The 24,190-nt window shown below is 46.3% G+C and overlaps 1 protein-coding gene across 1 annotated transcript in view; it reads left to right on the top strand.

The window, feature by feature from the left end:
* NOC3L (NOC3 like DNA replication regulator) overlaps positions 1-24,190 on the top strand; it is a 775,720-nt gene that overhangs the window by 101,566 nt on the left and 649,964 nt on the right. The window contains exons 4-5 of the mRNA XM_069611339.1: positions 12,040-12,197; positions 21,961-22,014. Of these exons, the coding sequence (XP_069467440.1) occupies positions 12,040-12,197; positions 21,961-22,014 (212 nt within the window). The remainder of the gene's footprint in view (positions 1-12,039; positions 12,198-21,960; positions 22,015-24,190) is intronic.

Below are 24,190 nucleotides of genomic sequence, written 5' to 3' on the forward strand. Positions count from 1 at the left end.
GATCTAATGTCCGCGATACTGCACCACCAATACATACCCGACTCTCCTATTGACCCTCTCTACACGACTCTCTTAGCCTGGACTCGCCTGCTCTCCCAGACGCCTGAAGCCTCCCCATACTACAAGTGGCTTCCTGTGTGGGCCTTTCCTGACCTGGAACCCACTCACGATGTAGCGCTGGCCCGACACTGGGGGGAGCTGGGATACCACGCACTGACTGACTTCTACCCCGAAGGCAGGTTTATTGACCCCCGATCTTGGAAACCGGGACACACCGGGACCGCTTTGGAAACCCTCCAATATTATAGATTGCGGGCCGCGTTTCGCTCCAGATGGCCCACATTCCCGGACGAGCCCCCAGACAACCCGGCCATCGCATACATTGCCAACTCAGGGGGCGCCCGTGGAGTGGTCTCCTCACTCTACAAGATATTTCAGGCTGCTTCCCCCGCTCCCACTCTCAAGGCACGAGACGAATGGGCTGGCGACCTGGGCCTGGAAATATCAGATGAGGCCTGGGAGAGTATGTGCCTGCACACCCAACGAGTCTCCCTCAACTTCCGTTTTCGTGCCATGCAATACAAACTTCTAAATAGACTGTATTACACTCCGCATAGAACGTCTAGGTTCACTCACACTGCGGCGCACCCCTGCCCCCGCTGCGGGGCGACGGGGGCTGATCACCTACACATGTTCTGGTCCTGTAACAAACTGCTTGGTTTTTGGGAGGGTATCCTAGAGACACTCTCTGCTATCATTGGAGTGGTTGTTGACCCGGATCCTCTGGCCGTCCTGTTTGGCGCCTGGACGACCGATGACACTAAATGTTCAGCTAGATTTCTTAATATTGCTTGTATGGTTGCCAAGAAATGCGTTCTTCAAAATTGGAAAAATCCCTTCCCTCCGGCCCACCGGAAGTGGCTCAATATGCTTACCTGGTCACGCAACTGTGAGGAGGAATTCATATCCATGCTCCCTGCTACATCTCGCCCCCGAAATATTTGGACGGAATTCAACTCATACCTTAACAGTAGAAGTGCGAGCGCCTCTAGCTCTGGCTTGTCCCCCACCCCCTCTGTAACCACCACTACTATGTGATCTCGCACTTGTATATACTTCTTGTGACCATTGCCTGATATTGCTGTGACTAATGTACTATGTTGAATGTATTGTATTGTTACATCTTTAACGTGTGCCCGAACTGGTGGCCTCACTGTTTGCACCATGTAACCTTGTGCCGCCAAAAATAAAAGTTTAAAAAAAAGAACAGGGACAATATAGAAGTGAATGGAGGACTATAGATGGGGAATTGAGAGATTTGGAAGGTAGAATAAGGTTAGTTTTTAGGAAAATAGAGCAGTGAAAAAGAGAAAATCGGTTAAAAAAAAATGAAAGGCAAATTTTACTTAAACTAAATTATTTAGACTATATTGTTAAAGAAAGACTACGTTCAAAGATTGATTTGCAAATTCAACCTTTTCCCGCCGTGGTCTGATCTATGTGGGAATTAATTTAAATTACTCCAAATATCACTAATGAGTTACAAGGTGAGGTGAATAAAAGTTGTTCTAACACTAGGAACAGGGTGCACAGAAAATTGGACAGTCTATACAAGTTATCAGGGTATGGATAGGGTTGCTTAGAGAGTGGAACAAAGACAAAAGTCAAGATGGGGTAGACTGTGTTATGGGATACTCACAGTCCGATTTTACATTTGGGATTAGGAACAGTCAATCAGGTTCTGGACTCCAGGGCTCGGGACACCAGGTATCGGCGGACTCTCCTAGCAGAACAGCTGGGCCTGTCTGGTCACCGCATAATCAGGACAGCTGGATGGCAGGGTTGCAGCAGGCATGCAGTTAGCGGGCAAAAAGCCAGTCTGGTTTCAGGATGTTTCCCAAAAATAGTAATTGGGATTTTTTTTTAATGGGATCTCTGGATTGAGGCGTTGCTGGGATGGTCAGCAATGCTTTGGCCTTGCAGTGGAGTCTGGAATCGGCTATGCTTTTGCTTTGCAGTGGGATCTGGAATCTTGCAAGGTGAATATAGAAGATCAGGAACGCAGGCGCAGGAAATTCAGGAAAGAGTCTCTCTAGAATTTCGTCACAAACAACTGGATTGGTCAGGGTGAGATAGCTACCGCCTTCCTCTTAGCTGGTTGGGTTTCAAGGGCATGATGTCCGATTTATGATGCAAGTTTTACAATGTCCAGAACCTCCCACACTTACATTAGCTAAAATCCAGTTTTGCCATAAATGGCACGTTGGGGCCTTTTAACAAATTACACAAGCAGGTTACATATTTTATGCAGAACATGCCAGTCTAAATCTCCAGTTTGTGAGCCATTGTTTTGCCCTTCTAATAATTTTTTGTCATTTTTAGTGTGAAATATTCGGCCTAAAATTCTATAACTTTACACGTGTGTATGGATTATCATTAGGCATGTCAGTATTGAATTTTACATTAGCATCAAGTACGCTTTCCTTGGAATTCCCCAGTCTCTGCCGTTTCTGTTCCCTATATGGCAGTGAAGGCTACAATGTCTTAAATTAAAACCCACAAAATTACATTAAAACTGTTAACTTTTTACATTCCTACGAATTTCTGTTGCAAAAATAACCGTCATCAAAGTTTCTTAATAAAATAGTCTTTTGAAAACAATGGGCATCCTTTGTCCTTCACTGGGACAATTTTTTTCTCTTCAGCTACCACCAACTCTCACTTCAGCCCAGTGTGGGGAGAATTTCCCAGAATCGTGCTTGATGAGACTATGAACCACAGCAGTGCCAGAGGTCACAGGATGGTCAGCTATTGCAAGCCTAGACGGTCGCAGCTAGTCATGGGATGGCTCAAACTGTAGCTGGTCTCGAGACTGGTTAGGCACACCCAGTACAAGGGAGAAAGTCGTATGGAGCCTTTGGGCTTGCTTCCCAATGGGAGCCCGGCGAAGTCAAAGGAATGAGAGGGACTTCCCCCATCCAGGTCGGCAGAAGAAGGCTCAAGAAAGGACAAGTCATTTTGAGTTGGTGAAAAAAGAAGACATGCACCATTTTGGAGCAAGGGTGCCCCATGTGTCCCTTACCGCAGCTGCGAAAACAGCCTGCGATGCAAGTTTCACAAAATCGGTAGAAAATCATCCACTGCCACTAGCCTCACTTGGACTTGTCGCTGTATCTAGAAAGTTATACTCCACATACAAGAGAAAAGCATAGGTAGGATAAAATATACCCCCCGCAGGCATTTCGGAGAAGAGCATTTGGTAAAGAGCAGTTACTGTACCAGGAGGCTGCAATATAGTTTTAAATCGGCACTCGAACAAAGGCGAGAAGATGTAGCTAGGTCTCTTGAGTATTATGACTAGCCAAAATTCATCATCAAGTGAAAACAGAAATAGCATTTTGAGAAACTGTCAAGGCACCCCCCTCTCACCCCAATGACGCACCTTCACATAAAGTGTCATTTTCTAATACTAAGGTGAAGGAGAAGTAAGAAACTAGACAGCTAAATAAAAAGCCAATGGAAATTGTACAAACCGAGCCTGTCATCATCTAATAATGCAATGCAGAGGTGGCCAGTATGGTGAATATGATCTGAATAGGACATCCGTGCTCAATATCTTGAACGGAATTCCCAAACTAGAAGATATATGTTCTTGTTATCTGAACTTGATAGAATTTATAGACCATCATAGATGTAATATTGTAAAATTATGGATGTCTTCGGGCGTGGTGATGAATTTGATTTGGCAGGCCCGTTCGGAATTCTACACCATGGGCTTTATAGTTGAAGAGGTAGTCAATTCAGACTTGGACACATTTTCACAACGTCCGAATCTCAATCACATATCACGTGCCAATCAATCTCCTAAGCAACGACTTGAGATTGAATAACAAGGATTTGCATGGAGATGGCCACTTGCAAGGCTCTGTCTATAGTAGCCATCAAACCAGACAAGACAACTTTCAGAATTTCAAGTTTATCTGCCATCAAAAGACATCAATTGGGCAGATAGGAATAGAAATTAACTACGAGAGAATGGGGAAAGTGGGACATGCTCCCTCGCCTCGTGGAATACGCGAGGACACAAACATTTAACGTTTAGTCATAATAATCAGTTGAATAATTATGACATTTTCGCATTTCAAGAAGTCTGGCTAACGACTCCCCTTATATGGATTGAACATCACATTGTCCTTCTGCCCGCCAAATTACTGGTGAGGGGAAGGCCTATGGCTGGCCTTATGGTGGTGGTTAAAATGGTAACTAATTTAGAACTTTCTTCATGGTATTCCCCTAACATGTTCATTCAACTAGTCAGAATAAAAACAAAACATGGACTAAAAGCATTGATCAATACATACTGGAATCATGCTGGAATCTCAGATGAAGAGTTCTTGAGAGATTTTGTGCTAACATTAGTGTGTCTCTGTCAGAGGTTTGCCACGTAATTATAGTAGGAGATTTAAACCTCAAATGTTTAACACAGATTCCCCAGACACAGCCCAAGGCCACGCTACAATGGTCTGCCTTAATGAAAGGGAGGCAAATGGTGATGGTCAATGGGGCAGTCAGTGGAGACATTCCTCCCAAGTGCACATGACAGAGGGGTAAACAAATTGCCCTCATAGACTATATATACACACGTCAGTCTGAATCTCTTTGACAGAATATAAAAACTTTGCAGGTACTAGATCAATCTAGTAGTGATCATAAACTACTAGAATTAACATGGACCAGAGAGATGAGTATAAGCCCAGTTTATAAATCAAACATTATCAATGTTATAGCCACAAACCCTCGAAATAGGCTGTGGTGGACTCGGTTGTCCTTTGGTGACCTGGAAAATCGTTAAACCCATCTTTTTAGATCAGGAGACCAAGAACTCATGATACCAAGTGGCATGTATGTGACTCTTCTGGTAAAATATCATCAGAAAGGGGGACAAAACAAATCCAAGAACACCTCATATATTCATACCTACGATCCAGAAGTTGTTAAAAGTAAAGCACAATACAGAGCGGGTAGGCACTTTGAATTAAAGTATAAAACATCTAAGACCCAGGAAAATATGAGACACTTGCAAACAAAATATAAGAACTGGATAAGAGCCAGGACGGCCAATATGTATCATTGAGACTCAAAAACATGTTGCTATACCTTGCATCTAAGAACTCTGCTTTGATCTGGGGACTCCTAAATCGGGCACAAGGTCAAAGCCAACTAGGAGTACAGATCAACGCAGTCCCAGAAGAGGTGTGGGCCATGTATTGGAGAACTCTACGCAAATATGAATTTCTCCCATTCTACAAACAGAAAAGTGGATGGTGAACAACTATTCATTGACTTTGATAGGGATGACCTTCTACATTACATAAGCAAGCTAAGTATGTCCAGGGCCTCAGGCCCGGATGGCTTGTCAAACTTACTGATAAAGATGCATCCTGAATCCTGGGCATCCATTTTAGTGATAATATTCAACCAAATTTTCAAATCTGGCCATATTCCATATTCTTGGTTACAGTCTATTGTCGTATCCTTATATAAAAAGGGTGACTGGCAACTATCAGAAAGTTATCGTCCTATCACTTTGCTGGATGTTCCGGGAAAAACCTTTGCGCGTATAATTCTGTAACACTTACTACCCGCGTTGCAATTTTATAAGCAAAAAGTCACACCAATATTTGTATACAGCACCGAAACTAGAACATGGAGAGATGACCCGTTTTGGGCAAAACTAGAAGGGATCTATTGGAGAAGTGCTTTAATTTTACTGCAAAGCCAATCTATAGTCTCCATTAGACATGAATTGGGTTTGGTATCACTCCGTATGGGATATAAATTGAAAATGGTTGCATTTTACCGGAAATGTTTGTTAACAGCAAATGACAAATCAATTCTGTATGTTGTTGCAAAACATTTCTTGAATCCCTCAAGTAAACAGATGTGTATATGGTTGGGGAAAGTCCAGCAAATTCTAAAAGATGTGAATGTATCCAATTACACGCTGGAAACAAATCCGGATAGAGTGGAAAAAAAGATGTATCAATGGGACTGGATTTCAAACATAGACTTACATGAAGTCCAAACTATTTCAAGAGTATAATCAATCATGCAAAAAACGAAATACTGCAGAATCTTACCTGGTGACATTTCCTAGTGCTAGAGCAAGATATCAATACCTAAGATTTCGGTTGGGCATCTGGTATACTAAAGAACTATGTCATAGATGGGGAACAGCAAAAGATAGTGATGTGACCTGTCGGTTTTGTAAAGATAAAACTAGCGTTGAAACACTGAAACACTTACTAACTGAATGTTACAAACTAGTTGAACTGAGAAAAAAGTATTTCTTTCATCTGCTTGGTTATTATAATCATTTAGTACCCAGCGAGAGTCGAGCAGAATGCAACACGCATTCTGATTGGCTATCGCTGGGTCGTTACCGGCTGAGAATCCCTCGATTCTCGGCCAGGATTCCAGCCTTCTTGTCCATGGCGGGGTGTGGCAGCCGCTCAGCCAATGAGGAAGCTCGAAGCGGGGCCATCCCCGCTCAGCCTCCCCACGGCTGGGGACTCGGGTAAGGTTTTTAAAAAAATATATATTTTTCTCCTCCCTGCCCTCCCCACCCCACTTACCTTATTGCTTGGGGGGGGGGAGGCTTGGCAAATACTAGGGTATAGCTCTCGTGACCACAAAACGAAGGGGGTATGAGTGCCAGCTGGACCCACCCAGTAAGGGGAGGGAGGAGGAAGGGAAGAGAGTGGGGGAGGGACGAGGCAGACAGAGCGGGTCGGCGTACGTAGGGGAAGGGTTCGCCCTTGCAAGGAAGCAGAGGGGAAAGGAGTGGCCACAACAGGGACACCCAGACCTGCTCACCCAGACAACGATCCTTATAAGATATCGATCATGGGCCTTCCGGACTAAACATTAATGGGCTTAACTCCCCACTCTAAAGGAAAAAAGGGGAGAGGTACCTTAGAAGAGAGAACCACATAATCGCGATGCAAGAGACCCACATACAGTCGCTGGGCACCCACATGGTCAAAATCTGCGGCTATGGGAGAGTGTTCCATGCCACACAGGCCTGTAAAAAGGGGGAAGGGGGTACGCCTAGCTCTGAGAGACGGGCTAGACCTATTGGTTAAGGGAATCGACGAGGACGGCCAGGGTAGATATCCCGCGGTCGCACTAGAGGGGAGGCCTGCACGGTAGCGACCCTCTACGCACCAAACACGGGCCAAATCCCATATATACAGAACGCACTCACGCTAGTTAAGTTCGCAAAATCCACCATCATCTTCACAGGAGACTTTAATATTGCCTGGGATCCCAATAAGGACAGAGTACGATACCCCATGGCCCACCGATACTACTTACCGGGGACCTCAAAAAGAAAATACAAGATCTCGCCCGGGTGGACACCTGGAGACAAATGAAGGGAGATGGGGAGGGTTACACTTTTTGCTCTCACGCCCACAGAGCGCACTCTAGGATTGATTATATCTGGCTCTCCAGCTCACTGATGGGCAAAGCCACCGACCTAATGCTGGGAGCTATTACCCTTTCTGATCACACGACAACTCTAGAACTAAAAAGGAAAAGGGGTCCGCCAGGACTCTGGAAATGGAGATGCCCAATGCAGCTCTTTAGAGACACCACAATAGCACAGGAGGTTTTGTCGAGACCAACCATATAGGGGATACTACCTGGCAGACCTGGTGGGACACGTTCAAAGCCACACTCAGAGGCAAAATTATAGCTATAAAAGCCAGGTGCGCAAAGGTACTGAGGCTGGAAGAAGTGTGCCTAGAAGCAAAAAAGAGGTACTGACCAAAATGGGTACGAACAGACACCTGCTACCAAAAGAGAATACAGGGCCATACAAGGGCAGCTTGACACCATACAAACCAGGGCGGCAGAGCGCAACCTGCTGCGCCCTAAACAAAAATTCTACGTGAAGGCCAACAAAACCGACCATCTATTAGCGAAAATGTTGAGAAAAGAAGAAAGGGACAGGACAATCTTAAAAATTAAGCAACAGGGCAACCAGACGACCACTAAAACAGAGGATATAACAAAGGAATTCGAGGAATTCTACTCCACGCTGTATAGCTTTGACTCCCCGTCCACAGAATCCCAGGCAGCTTACCGAAGGGAGCTAGACCTGCTCCGCCTAACGGTGGAGGAAAGGGAATCCTTGGAAGGGGAAATTACGAGGGACGAAGTCGGATTAGCTATCAACTCACTGCCAATCAACAAATCACTGGGGCCCGATGGCTACGTAGCAGAATTTTACAAACTGCATAACAAATTCCTAATCCCACATTTTACGAACCTCTTCAACCACGTAGAGCAGTCCCAAACACTACAAAAAACCATGGAAGAGACCAAGGTAATATTAATCCCGAAAAAGGGCAATGACCCAACCGAATGCGGGTCATACCGCCCTATCGCGTTAATAAACTTGGATACGAAAATTCACATCAGAATATGGGCTACCAGGCTCAAGGCGATCTTACCCAGACTGGTCCATACAGACCAGTCGGGTTTCTTTAAGGGAAGACACACTAGGGACAACATAAGAAAAATAACTCATTTAATTGAAAAGGCACAAAAAAGGGGAATCCCTGCTCTTCTCCTGGCGGTGTACGCCGAGAAGGTTTTCGATTGAGTGGAGTGGGGATTCCTCTTCGCAACTATGACAAAGATGGGCTTCAGGCCGCGGTTCCTAAGGAGAGTCCAGCAAAGTACCTGCACCCTCTCCTCCGCCTCGCGATCAACGTGCACATCTCAGACCCAATCCGAGTCGAAGGGCTACAATACAGGGATGTCTACTCTTTCCCATTTTGTATGCCCTCCACTTGGAGCCATTCCTGGCGGCCATGAGAGAAAACATAAAAAGCAAATGCATCAAGGTAGTTTTGGTTTTGCACATATCATCCATGGTGTCATCCCTCCGACTAACTCTCCACTTTTAGAGCCCATCTATTCATCAATCTACTCATTGGGTGAACACTTTAATACACCCTACTGTGCTTGTTAACTCTTTTCTTCATAGAGTGAAAACTCTGTCCACATTCCTTCGCAACATCCACCCCCTCTTAACGCCGACTGAAACCCCATTTACTTATGAATGATCCCCATTCTTTGCTAAAGGAACCTAGGTCATCGTGGACTAGTTATGTTTTTTTCCATTGTAAATATGTCTCAAGGTCATTTATAACAGGCTTAATACCCAGAGGTTTCTAAGCGTGGACCCGGGGATCGAACCTGTGTGGCTCCATGTCGAAGGCGAGCACGTTGCCGGAGAGCTATCCTCTCGAGACAAAGTCTTTATGTAACTGCACCTCTGCCCAGTTTATCCGAGAAAGAGTTTTCTTTCTCGCTGCTCTGAAGACATTTTCTTTTTGGGCGTAGGAGGACATTGCTACCAGGACATCTTTTGGTTTTGCTCTAGGGCCTGGTCTCCTAGTGCCAGTGTAATGGATTCTGACTATCTGAATTGCATCTGAAGGTGTGTCCTCCAGAAGATCACCGAGCAATATCTTTTAGGTCCTCGTCCATGACATTCTTTGGTAGGTTTTTCAGATGAATATTCAACCGCCTCAAGCAATTTTTCAAGGTCTTAGTCTTGAGACTTGCTTGAGTAGTTCTTCATTCTTTCGTACATCATCCGTGATGTCTTGTAGAGCCCTCTCGTTGGTGTCCCTTCTTTCCTCAAGCTTAGCTATCTCCCCCTTTATTTCAACCTTTGATTGTTTAAATTATTTCTTGATAGATGAGAATTGGACCTGAAACGTCACTGACGGCTTGTCTTGAAAAGAGTTCATACATTGTTGTAGGTTCTCTTTAGTTATGTCTGTGCCTTTAGGGGAACCACTCTGTTGTGGAGTGGCAGCCATTGCTTTGTTTAGTTTACCCACCTCTTTCTCAGCTCCTAGGCTCCAACAGCGATGCAAGCTCACGTTAGTTGGGGCCCGCTGTGATTTTAGGCATCAGGAGGTTTCTCTGTCTGCAGGTTAAATTACCATAGGAAGCTTGGTGGTGTACTCGCAGGAGGGGGCTTCCCGCTGGGGATATCCTGAGGGATCTCTTGCTTGTTAGGGTTTGCCCCCCCACGATACACCACCTCCAACCATTGGTGGCGGCGGGGGGAGGGGTGTATTCCTCTAAACCCGGACAGGTATCTTTTTGAAGGTATGGCTCCATTGCCCGGTGTGTCCTAGTAACTTGCTTTTCATATGGGCCTGGTGATTAGGTGGACCAAGGACATACAGAGAGGGAGGGAGGGAGGGAGGGTCCACACACAGGTTGACACAGCTGAGGGCCAAGGATAGGCGGGCCGCTCCCCTGATCCCACTCCTCATGCACAGGTCATAGCAGCTGAGGCAGCAGCAGGTCTGGGGTGGAGGTGCCCCCCCCTTCCCCCCCCCCCGGGAGCCAAGGCATCCCACCCAGAGCCAGGACAAACCTCAGCACAAGCCTCTTCGGAGGGGAGAGCGATGGGTGGAGCGCCCCTCCTAAAACAGCACATGACATTGGCAGGCCCACACGCGGGGAGTCGCTCAAGCCCAACCCGCAGCTCCAAGGGGAAGCACGGCTATGTCTCCACAAGATGTCATCCCGTGCCTCCAGATCACTGCATGGTCCCAGTCAGCACAGCCGAACCCCCCTCCAATGGGGGGTAGGTGGTGTGGTGTATGGCCAGCATGTTCTATCTCTGAGGCTCCATTTATGTGGCAGTTCACTTAATCTTGGTGGCCCTCTCGGCAGAGCTCGGACAATCATGACTTACCACTACCGCGTGCCATCTTGGAATACTATTATCTGTGTTTTTAAAGTTTTGTTATTAGACACTCATCCATTGAAAATGCTCTGTTGCATAGTATAGCTGTTGGTTCTTACTGTGTAGGTTTTCTAGTTGGGGGGAGTAAGACCGTATGGGTCTGGTACTAGGTGTCTAATCCAGACCTAACATTTGGTGGCTCTCTGGATTTTTCTGCTAAAGTATTCACCTCCATCCCCTCCCCCCCCAGGTGTGCTGTATGTGGTTGGCAATTGTATCATTTGTTACTATGTGCTAGCGGTTTAGGATTTATGGCGACTGTTTTCTCTGTGCATTTTGGGTCCCACTAATGACTTTACCATATTAATGTATGTGTTTGTTGTCTTTTGATCCTTTTTCCTTCCACCCATTAAATTTGTATTGTGCCTACCATCAGCTAGTTGGCAACATATTTATTTAGACGCGGACTGGCTCTTCTCTGACCATTTTCTTTTTATACATTCACTGTGTTTTGCTATGTGTGATGTTTTCACTTAAGTACTTATACATTTTCCATGTTCGAGTTATTAAGTATATATTTTTCAGCATACCAGTATAGTGTATTCTTTGGGGACAACTGCAGTACCTCACTGTACATCCTCCCTCAAGTTAAGCCAAACTGCTCAGACAAGGTTGCTCTATAAAAACATATAAAGGTAGCAGTGTCAACCTTTTGGTTGGAACCCTGTTTTTCCATTAGGTTAGATGTATTTAAGTCCCTCACATGGAGAAATCTCCCTCACACCCAAAGGCTCTTATTCCGACCCACAACCGGCCCCTTCCTGCCCGAAAACATCCCCCTAGAGTTTCTTTGAGATAGTACTTTTTCTTCTGAAGGCTACCGGCTTAATTGCAGCTATAACCAGCATTCATCTACTTGATTTGTGTGCAGTATATGTGTCTTGTATCTTTTCTTCGCACTAAATTTGTTAAAAGCAATCCTTGGCAAAGTCAATAGTTTTGACTCTTGTATAGGCATTTCATAGGAATTTGCCAGGCACTGCCAAGAATATGCCCAGGTATTGGTGCCATTAACCAGCTGTTGCCGTCTTATGTCCAGGTAATACCATTATGTCAGTGACTGGAAAATGCTGATCCCATGCTTACGAAATGCCAAAAATTTTTGCTTTGCCAATGCATGGTGTAGCTTGATCTCCATGTTAAGCATTTTGACGGCATTGAATATATCGCCTCTTTAATTTCCTTTTATGCAGTGAACCTATCCATGCCAGGAAACGAAAACAGGAAAACGTCATTGAAAAGTATGAAAAGGTGCCACGGCGCTTGCAAACTGAGAAAGAGAAAGACCTCATCCACTTGCTTCCAATAAAAGACAAACATGGCATCATTCCACAAACCATGGAGAAAGCAGGTGAGTACAACTAGCATTTCTTGCGTTGATGCAACCCGGCTGGTTTTTATGTACCAATGTATCGCTCAAAAGGAATGGGGCCTTGGAAAATCTTAAATTCTGCTTGGACCTAGAGGTCGAGTATCGTCGTTTATCGACTCGACTTAAGAGAAATTAATTGAACCCATGAACTTTGACATAATACATTTCTGAACTGAAAACACAATTATTGATGAAGCATTACCAGCAAAGTTAATGTGACCTTTCAATGTTCTCCTCCTCCTGGACAGGCTTGAACACACCATTTCTTATTGACTGCACGCAGAGTGTACAGGATCCCCCGCATGCGAAATGTCATTCGGCAAGTCGAATATGAGGGTTCCATTTGGGGAACAGGCTTAGAGTTTGCAATCGCTAGTTGGTGCAAGTTAGTTATAATAAGTCTAAATGTCAGCATGTGAGTTAAATGATGCCATACAAAATGGACCATCAGCCCATTAACGTTTGAACTTATCAAACAAAAAGGAGCACTAAATAGTGCAGGATGTTACCAGAATTAATATGGCTGGTTGCACATTTTTACAGAATTATATCAGTATGAGTAATAGTGCATGTGTTTATAGATTCAATGCTTTGTAGCCCACAATGCATCCACTCAATAATTATCTGTTTCTTATTGCACAACAGTAGCATGCATACTGTTGTCTTAATATACACTCATTAAAATGGATGAGCAGGGCCATGAATATGAATGATCCGGGAGTCTGCTGTTTCCAAGTGAACTATACCTGAAGGGCAACTATTTACATATTTATTTTCAGGCTCAACATTGGGTAACTCGTGTGTACCCTCCTCCAGGGAGGGGTTGGATACATTGTGGCTGCAGCAGCCAGGGTTCACACGGTAAGGGACTGCAGCTGCTCCTCCGACAAGTCCCTCACTTCTGAGCTCATATGCCCCAAGTCTGTTGACGTTACCACTTCCTCAGAGTTCCTATATTCTATTTATGGTGCAGTACTCCCAGTGGAAGCTCAGATGGAGATTTTAAGAGATCTCGTGAGTTTTCACGTAATAAGGAAAACTTGCATGAGCTCTACCATTAACCTTTTTAAGACCCCACTTTCAGGCTACACGTGCTAGTCGTTCCAGGATACCTTCCTGGATGGATTTTCCACAGTCTTGTTGATCATCTTGGTCTGGCAAGAGGGAAAGAGGACACACAATAAGCAAGGACATTTGAACTATAGGAAGGTATTTAGCAAGGCCAGAAAGAAAAACGTATTACAAAAGGATCAAAGACTCGTCTCTCCCTTGTGTCCTTCTTCTGTCTCTGCACCCAGGAAACAGTCAGATCTGCAAAGACAAGAAAGGGAAGACGAAATTAGAACAGCCAAGAACTGTAACAAACAAGGAATGCAGGGTGAAGTACAACCGCAGCAGAGACTACATTAGCCCAAAACGTAGGAGGTAAGTCAACTGGCACTGTTTTTTCAAGAGGGACATGCGCAGTGTTGCTGGCCAAGGCTAGAACAAGTGTGGACAAGCACTCTCCTGGATAATCTATCAACATCAACATCAAAACTGGTATCATTCATTCCCTGGAACGGATGTCTGGTGAGATGGGCGTTGAAATGTCAGGGTTGATACCACGGGGATCTGTCCTTCGTCCTTACAGGTACACCATGAAGATACCAAGGCGCAAGTCCTTGCGTACAAGAGTATTATCCCATCACACTTCAAAAAAGAAAACCAGATGACAGCAGAGGTTTGGTGAGGGAGGACAGATGAAAACACCATGCAAGGCCTCGGGCATAAGCTCTGTGACATCCTTGGAAACCAGCATCTAGGTAGGTCATTATAGAATGACTTGCCCAGGAAGTTAGGTTTCCTTGGATGCCATGGACTTGGATATGAGGGAGGATTAATCCACCTTGCGGCAGGAGTTACATATTGAGATTAGGGCTATTTGTAGGGCAGAGATAGTGCTCTTCAGCAAGACATTACCACAATCCTTGATTCCACCAATGCCGTGGGTGCCAAACTGAATGCCCTGTCAGCTAGAATGACTCCTTTTACATACAACCCAGGCAGGGGTTGCACCAAATCAGATTAGTGAGAATCTAACACAGTCCACTTCAGTCCGAGTAATTAATCACATTCCTGTGCGCCCTAGCCCCACCTGAGCGATTCAGTTTGAAAACCAATATGATTTGCACTTTGTTCCGACCTCCGGCCTTTCTAAATTATTCAACCAATTTAGGCTTAATGCTTTCCTATCTGGTATGTAATGCAGCAAATTGGTGTTACAAGCAAGATTCCTCCACCCCTACAGACCGAACCCTGAAGAAGCCCCTGGACCCATGCAAATTGGAGTCAAAGGACCATTAACGTGCGAAAAGGGGAGAAAAGATAGGCTGAACAGCTCTGCACATACTGTGTAAGTCCCAGACACTTCATACGAGAGTGCCTATCATGACCATAGGGACAGAAGAAAACCTTGGGTGTCACAGATGATCCAAGTAGGGTGATAAAAACTAAGTCTCCTTCTCAATCATGGAACACCGGAAGGTATGTAGTTTTACATGTAGGTTTATTTCTCTTAGTTGGCAAGTAGAGAAAGCACTGGGACATCCATCCAGCCCAGCACATTACATCCAACTGACACCAGTGGAACCCAGCACTCCAAACAAGCATCAACACTCCACAAGAATGTCAATGACATCACCACACCAACACTCCACATGGAATGTCATTGACATCACCACACCATCATAACAAACACATAAGCATAATCCAGCCCAACACAGATTATGACATATCTCCTTCCCTTACACTAACGCATCACAACACCCATAACACCGGCAACCACAAAGTTAGCTGTTGTATGGTCATTTTATGGGCGGTTAGGTGCTGTCTATGATTTGGTTAGGGGCAGCCAAATGCTGTCTGGTTATTTTAGGGGTAGTGCAGTGATATCTGGTGGTTTCAAGGGGCACTGAGGTGTTTAGCGCTGTCCATGTTTTGAGTTAAGGAGCAGCTGCTTATATGGGGGTTTAAGGGGCAGTGAGGTGCTGTCCGCGCTGTGGTTGTATGGGATAGCGAGGTAATGGGTTTTAGGAGGTGCAGTGAGGTGTTGTTTAGCGCTGTTCATGTTTTGAGTTAAGGGGCAGTGTGGTGCTGCTTATATGCTGTGGTTAAGGGGCAGTGAGGTGCTGTTTATGTTTTGGTTATTGGTTAAGCGGCAGTTAGGTGCCCTCTGGTCAGTGTGAGATGCTCTCTAGGTTTTGGTTAAGGGGCAGTTAGATCCCATCCTCGTCGCAAGTCTCCTTCTCAATCATGGAACACCGGAAGGTATGTAGTTTACATGTAGGTTTATTTCTCTTAGTTAGCAAGTAGAGAAAGCACTGGGACATCCATCCAGCCCAGCACATTAAATCCAACTGACACCAGTGGAACCCAGCACTCCAAACAACCATCAACACTCCACAAGAATGTTGATGACATCACCACACCAACACACCATATGGAATGTCATTGACATCACCAAACTATCATAACAAACACATAAGCATAATCCAGCCCAGCACAGATTATGACATAGGGCCACCTTGGCGGAAAATGAGCAGGTATAACAATTGTGGAGGCCAACACACCATTACAGGGCACACAAACGCCTTCCTTGGAGGAGGACATGAACCCCACTCAATTAATACTACAAGTGGTTCTTAGCACAGCTACTGGAAATTCCCAAGGCTCTGTGGTATTCGTAGATTGTGGGGGCACTGGCAACTATATGGAGCAGTCTGACACACATTGTCTGGGGGTCACCCTGGTGCCCAAGTAGCAGCCAGAAGACATGTGCCGTAGATGAAACCATTCTCACTTAAGGAATAGTCGGGTATCAAACAGAGCAAGTATGTTTGCAGTGCTTGGATGGACATACCGAATGGGTAACATTTGATCTCATTGAGGCTTTGCATTTCAAGATCATTTTAGGAATCCCCTGCATGCGGAACATGACCCTCTGATATCTTGGAGGGACAAAACCCTACTGTTCGTTTCACAGACAATTTTTCAGAAATGCTTTACGGGAGGGAGGCCCCAGAAACATTGTGTAATGGCTCACGAATGCCAAGATAACCCAGGATTGGGAGCATTAGAGGTCCTTCCACCAAGGATAGGGACTTTGTGGACGTGTTCAGTAAAGGAATGGCTAGCACCCTGCCTCCTCACTAGCCATGTGAATGCCAGATCGACCACATACCTGAAGCCCAGCTACCAAGTAGCTGAGTCTATGCCCTGACGAATACCTGGCTAGCAAATTCATATGACCCACCAAGTCGCCAGCAGCAACCCCCCTTTTCCTAACTCCCTACCTAAGCAGAGGAATAACTCTTGTGCTTCTTTTGTTCATTTAAACATTGAATCCAGATGGATTTCGAGAATCTGGCGTTTTGGACAGATTTTAGGAGGCAACCCTAGTTATAGTAAACGTGTTAACTCTTGAGCAGTTTGTATTTGTATTTATTTTATTTTTAGAGCGCACCAGGCCCGAGGGCATCCGGGCGCGTGTTTTAGTTATAGCATCATAAGACAAAACATGGCAATACAATTTTACAGTTTATGTTACAAAATAGAAGTTACGAATATAGACAAATATACATAAAGCAAACATATATACAGGAAGAAGTTTCGGGAGAGCGAAAGGACATAACCTAAGTACCATGAGTGAGGATAGGTGGTAAGCGCAAGGAAGGGGATTGGTAGATGGGTCTTGTGCGAATAGCCAGGCTTTGGCCATATTTTTGAAACTGTGGAAGGACGGTTCAGATCTTATCAGGTTGGGAAGCGAGTTCCACAGTTTCGCCGCCATAACTGGGAAGCTGGCTCCACCCGATCTTTGCAGGTTAAAGCGTGGTATGATGAGGCAGTTAGTCTGAGCCGTTCTGCAAGGTCTGTTAGAGTTGTGTAGAGTGAATCTATTCACTAAGTAGAGTGGTGCTTGGTTGGAAAGGCATTTGTGAGTGAGGGCGAGGGTTTTCAGTGTAATTCGTTGAGTGACAGAGAGCCAGCGTAGGTTGCGTCTGGTGGCTGAGATGTGTTGGTTTCTAGGGATATTGAGGGCAGCTCTGATAGTTATTTTGGATGATTTGTAGCTTGTTTAAATTACATTTGTTAGTGCCTAGATAGAGGGCATTACAGTAGTCAATTTTTGACAGCATGAGAGTCCTGGCAAGCGTGACACAATTGGCTGGTGATAAGAATGGGCGGCTGGCTGTAATGAGCTTACAGGTGTAAACCGCTGTAGAGAAACTGCATTAGTTTGTCTGGCCAAGGATAAATTAGAGTTGAGATAGATCCCTAGCATTTTGGTGTCCTTGGAGGCTTGATGGTGTTACCGTCGATCACAAAGGAATTGAACTCAGGGGCCAGTTTAGATAATTTTTGAGGGGAGCCGAGAATGAGGAGTCCGTGTTGTGCCATCCAGGCTTGGATGATTAGGTAGATGGCATTCACAGAGAGTCGACGATGTAGTCTCCAGAGATGGGGATGAGTATCTGGGTGTCGTCCGCATAATTAGTATATGAGACACACAGATAGTCCAAAATATCAAATAGAGGTTTTGTGAATACGTTGTACAACGTGGGAGGGACTCAAGAACCTTGTGGTACCCCGCAGGAGACTGGTGCCGGCGATGCTGCTGCTAGTGGATAGAAGACATGCATCGATCTGTTGTCCAGGAATGAGGCGATCCAAGCTGTGGCTTTATCAGAAAAGTGAGCGGCTAGTTTAAGGTGCCGACCCAGAATTTGATGATTGACGAGATCAAAGGCCGCAGAGAGATCAAGAAGAAGAAGTAATAGGGCAAGTTTGACCTTATCTCTTAGATCTTCGTTTTGTGTTTTAAGGTCGATAAGGGCAGTTTCAGTGCCATGGCGGGGTCAAAATCCAGATTGCCTTCGACCCAAGAGTTTATTATCTTGAAGATAGTCTTGAATCTGTAGGTAGGCTGCTTGGTAAAGAATTTTTAGTTGGAATGGCACCGTGGTAATGGGCCTGTAGTTGGTGGGTATATTAGCATCCAGGGTGTTTGTTTTTTTTAATTTTTTTAGGAGCGGGGATAACCCAGGCATCCTTCAAATTGTCCGGTACAATCCCTGTGCTGAAAGAGGAATTGATGAGAGTTATGATGAAAGGCGCCAGCTCGTGGGCAGCTTCCTTGATGATGGGCGCTGGACAGAGGACCCCTTGGCAGTAAGAAGGTTTGAGGCTCTTGATAATATTTTCTACTTCAGTGATAGTTAAGGGTGAGAAGCTGAACGGAGTCAGTGAATCTGGGATAGAGTTGTCAATGGTGGGGAGAGAGTTAGGTTGCAAGTTGGATTGTAGGCTAGTCTTTTTATTGTTGATTTTGTCTCGAAGAGTGGCTATTTTACCAAGGAGAGCGTTTTGGATATTCGAGCACCAGGTACTGTCTTTGATGGAAGTGACAGGGGTTAGCCAAAACCCAATCAAGGTAGCAGAGGAAAGCAGTCCAGGCTATTCTCAGGAGAGTGTGAGTGGGGTCAGGATTGTTTGGTCCCATTCCACATCCGTGGAGCCTGAAAGTCTTCGTGTGTGGCATGATTGACAACCACAGTGATCCCTGATTTGACGACTGCTGGCTGTTTGAATGGTGCAGATCCTTACGATTGTTGGGCTGGGAATTGCTTCCAGGCAGAATCGTGCAATAGAGGACTCCTGAAGCTGTTTCTTCAGATCAGCGTTGGAACCTAGTATCCTATGTAGAAGAGCAGCCGACTGAAGATCTGTGGGCGACTCCCGAAGAGGCCCAGCATCCCTTCCAGCGTTTCCACCCCTGGTGAAGCCCTGCTAGACTATTTGATCTGCGAAGGCACTGTGCAGTGCTTCAACCCTTTAACTGGTGAGACCAGTCAATTAAGACACTTTCTTGCATCAGCGCCTCAATACCTAAGGGCTGTTAGTGCGCTTTACAAATATAAATAAATGAATAACCAGTCTCAACGTGTTCTCAAGGAACCAGCCGTCTTGAGCCTTCGGAAGTGTCCCAGGTCCACCCTGTGGACGGACTAGCTCTCCGGTGGGCTACCTTGCTAGAAATGTTCACGTTCCACATTCATCTCCGGAACTCCGGTAGTCACCAGCTTGTGGTGTAAGTCGCCTTTCAGCCGAATTTCAGCCTCCCAGCTTCAAGGCATCCTGCTCTGAAAGGTCTTCTTCAAATGCGACTGAAAAGATGCCTGCTGTCGCCTGTATGCGGCAGCCATTGCTAGAACTCTCCCTCCCCACTTTCGTGAAGTGTCCTGAAGAGGTCTGCATCAGTTCCTTCTGTATTTCTTCCTCGCCAAAGGTTGCACTCCTGGACCTGACTAGAAGAATGCTTGCACCTGCAACTCCTCGGTTCCTCTCACTGGAACCAACAATCGGAAAACCTACCACCCTGGAACCCCCCACACCTCCAGTCGACTCATCTAGTCATCGGGAAAAATCTGAGTTGTGGGGGGCGGGTGCTGGACGGACTGGGGATGGTAAGTAAATGCAGCGCTGTTGCTGTATATTTCTTGGGACTTGGTCCCACTCTACTGCATCACTTAGCTTTTTTGTTGAATAAGTTATTGAATGCACTTCTAAAAACCAAAAGGTGACTGTATAGATGTTTGTTATTGAGTGCTGTGTAACAATATCACATGCTTGTTTAATTTCCTAGTGTGTTTTGGGCCTAGAATAAATATAGTATTTTTGTACTTACTTTTCTAAATTGAATTATTGTGTTTTTCACTCTGTGGACTCATTGTGGACCCTTGACCCCATTCAAACTATCCTGAAATAGCCTTGACTGCTCTCCTCTGCTACCTTGATTAGGTTTTGGCTAACCTCTCGGAGCTCCCTGTTCATCATAACTAGGGTGGCGTCCTAATATCTGTCCATCTGGCCAGATTCTAGAAATCCATCTCAACAATATCGAGCAGGACAGCCGACTGGTTGATCCTACCAGACAAATTGAGGAAGGCACCATGCAGAGGTCTTCTGTGTCAAACAGAAGTTAGAGGGTCACAACAAAGGAGAGTTGTCTTAGACAGTGCAGGTTCATACAGCAGTCCTCTCGTGTCCCCCAGTCGTTTTAGTTCTCAGATCTCTTCAGCTCCAGTGGTCGATTCTGTTTCTGGGTCCATCTTGTCTCCTTCTATCCAGTGCGACCCCAGCCCTCCAGTAAACAAGCTTGCAACATTCAAACTTGGAGGTGACTGTCCAGTAGTGGAGACCCAGCCACCCAAAATCTGCCCGTCAACAACCATGCACCTAGAGGAATGTGAATTGGGGGCAAACACTTCCCACCCCCGAAACCCCACTTTCTGACGGTTCACACACACAAGAGAAACTTTGCTGGCTTTCTGCAAGAAGCCCGCCAGAGTGCATGAAGATAGGGCACACCCAACCCCCTCCCCCGCCCCCCACCCCCCCCGCCACTCCCAATCTGACAACAGGACTTAAAACATGCAGAGAGGCCATTTTCCAGTATGTGGCCTTCTTAAGTGCTTTATCACAGCTAAAGAGGCAGTGTGAGAGTGCCACTGACAAAAGGGTAACAATGCAACTACTGCTATCGGCCTGTTCACAGGATGCCTTGAAAAGTGTTACATAGGACCAATAAACTGGAACACAATAGGCCTCATTGCAGGTTTGCCATTACCGCCGGGATACCAGCAAATAGAATACCGGCAGATTACAAGTGCCGGTATTCACAGTAAATCCCCATTTCCTGGAGTCCTGTAGGACTCAATCAGGGGATTTTGTTTCAATTTCCAGCAACGGTATTGCCATGCCAGTAATGCAGGCATTTTGTTGCCGGTGGGGATTCAATTTGCCTCCAGCTCTTAGCTGGAGAGAAATCTGATCGCCCCTACTGGCAAAGTTGTAGTTGGCCGGTCTGGTAAAAGTGCTGGTAAACTTTAGTACTGCCACGTTTACTGTATATCGGACAATTTTTAATGAGGGCCAATGTGCCACCAGATCACTCCATGTAACATGGCTTGTCCTGCAACAGTAAAAGCACACGTCATTAAAAAAAAATAAAAATCTCCAAACCTGTACTGGTTAGACAGATCGGCTATGAAGCTCACTCAAAACGGCATTGAAAAAGGGGCCGCTCACAGCACACCATGTAGGGCAGGGGGTGTTGCCGTGGAAAAACATGGATGACCGAACAAATGGGAGAGGTGCCTCACACTGGAAACCCAAAAAGTGGGTGTCAAAGTGTATGCGCGTGGGGAGTGATGAAAAACGTAAAAAAAATCTCTCACCTTCAAGGTCAGTTAAAAATGCCCAGTGTCCTGCATTGGTGTTTAGAGGCTCAAGAAAGAGGGAGAATGTTTGCAGCAATAAATAACCTCCCCAACATCCATTTGTTGCCCGAGGAGAGCATGCGCTTTCTGCTCCAGCTGCTCCCCTGTCAGCCAGTATTCCAGAATCATCAAGCATTTACCAGTCTAAAAAACAGCCCTGCATACTATGTATACATTCTTCCCATTACAGTTCTATTGAAAAATGTGCTAATTAACATCTTGACTTGATTATTTTGTGCATTGCCAATCTTGTATTTTACTATAAGGTCATGAAAAACGGGGGCAAAATATTTACGCAATGTTATCTGTACGTTTGGTGTCATTTCCACAGATAGTTTTAGGAATCTGCCAGTTAAAAAAATGTAGATAATTGAAACCTTATGCTTGTGTGTAATTTAATGCTACCTCTGTTCTTACAGTTGTCCCTGCGGAAGAGGAGATGGATGTGGAGGAGGAAGAGAACCCAACAGAAGGTGTGCTGTCTTCTTTTATTTCAAAAAATTTTTTTTTTAAAAATTAAACAATTTTCTTTAATGAACCTATCGTCTAGTATACACATACAGAATGAGAGTAACACACATCTGTTATAAGAAAAGCAAATATTCTGATCACAAATCCCACCCATATTACCCCCCAACTGCACCCTCCCCATCTTGCCATATGCACATAACTATTAGAAGTCAAGCAGAACACAGGGGGCGCTGTTGAGCAGCCCAAGATTGCTGCCTAGCTTCCGAGCTCCATGTGAACTGGACAGAAATCCACCTACATCTGCGGTTTGCCACGTCACCATCAGCTAATATACTAAAGATCTGCAGCCTATATCTCTCTGCCTGCATACTGAAAGTTTTGGTTGAAATCGGACCCCAGATACTGACCTATATCGCTTGTGATGGCAGCCCAGCTGCGTGTATACTCTGGACCCTGCACACGCCCAGCCTCCTGCACCTGGTTCCCCGCTGGCCGCGGATGGCACTGAAGCCGTGGGCGGGGCACCCAGGATCTCTGCCTTCCGGGTCCCTCGACAAGAGCCCAACGTGACTGCGGTGGCTCTGGCTCTGCTTGCCGCGGCTGTCCCGCGCTTGGCTCGCTGATAAGTGAGGCGGGGCCGCGACAGAGGCCTACACTGAGGTGCGCTCCAGCCCCTCCGCTCTCAGGGCTGGCTCCAGCTGCTGCTGGGGGGGCGGCGTGGAGTTGCAGGGCTGGAGCCCAGCTGCTCTCCGGGTGCCACACATTATGAGCCAGCATCGGTGCGCCCGCAGGACAGGTGAGGAGCGGGGGAGGCTCGTAATTGTGCGCTATTGTTGTCCACATCCTCAGCCCCTCCTAAGACTTTCTCAGCGCACATACAACGCCATACTGATATTTACCTGATATCTACCTGATATCTTTGCGGCTCAGCACATCGGATTAGGACTGGGCCATATAAGCCCCACCTGCCCAATTGGGACACTTGCCCTCATCTGCCCATGCTGGCTGCAAATGGCATTCCACCACCTGGCGCTATCAAATCCTCACTAAGACTGCAGCACTCCTTCTCCGGCGCAGCTCCGGTACCCTTTGGTCCCTGCATATACTGGGCAGGGTGCACCTAACCTCCTCCTGTGACAACTGAGAGCGGCGGAACACGTGTCCACCCCGGCTCAACGAGCGCCGCATTTACTACCTCTGCATAGGAGTGAGGCATCACACCACAGCTCTGCCAAATCAATACTATCTCTTGACGGCTGCCGATTGCCCCCTCCTGGCCTTTGGGCGGCCCCCCCCTCCCACTGAAGCCTTGCCACTTCTATCCGCTGCTGCCCTCGCCCAGCCCCCCCCACCCCCTATCACTGGGTGTATTGTCTGGAGACCACCAATCTGATCAGCACTTTTACTATTTATTCTTCCTCCAGTTCCACCTGTGGGCCATTGCCGCATCCGGCCTACACCTGCAATGTCTAATCGATCCTGAGGAACCGGCAAAGGGGGAGCTATGGATAAATTTACTAAGGCTGTCCGAAGGGCCAAGGCGGGTCACACGTCATCTGCCCAGGAAGAACCCGAGACTGATCCCCATCCCGGTGCACTGGTACCAGATCTCACCACGATGATGGAATCAATGGCAAAGAACTTTGCCTCCTTCCACGAGAAACTTGATGACATCAATGCCCACGTCGCCTCACTCAAAACCCGAGTTGACCAAGCAGGGACTAGGATCACCGACGCTGAAAACAGAATTGCTGCGAATGAAGACAAAATACATACACTTCAGGACACGGTTGCCTACTTGACTAGAAATATGAATAGCCTAAGGGCGAAGTGCGACAACTTGGAGTTTCGCTCGCGCAGGAATAACTAGCGCATTGTTGGGGTTCTGGAGAACGCCCTCAAAGGGCTTATGGAGGATGCTGTTGAGAACCTACTTAGCTGGGTAAACCTGCCTGGTCACCATACTTCACGGTGGAACGAGCCCACCGGGCCTTATCACCACGCCCCAAGCCGGGCGACTTTCCCAGGCCCATCATCGCCAGAATTCTCAATTACCGGGACAGGGACCTCATTCTTTGCCTATCACGTGGGAAAGGAGACTTGCGCCTGGAAGCCCACACCATCAGGATCTTCCCTGACTTTTCAGTGGGGATGCAACAGGAGAGGCGTCAGTTCCTC

This window comes from Ambystoma mexicanum, chromosome 8 (genome assembly GCF_040938575.1).
Source record: "Ambystoma mexicanum isolate Mex_15411 chromosome 8, UKY_AmexF1_1, whole genome shotgun sequence".
Taxonomy (NCBI): Eukaryota; Metazoa; Chordata; class Amphibia; order Caudata; family Ambystomatidae; genus Ambystoma; species Ambystoma mexicanum.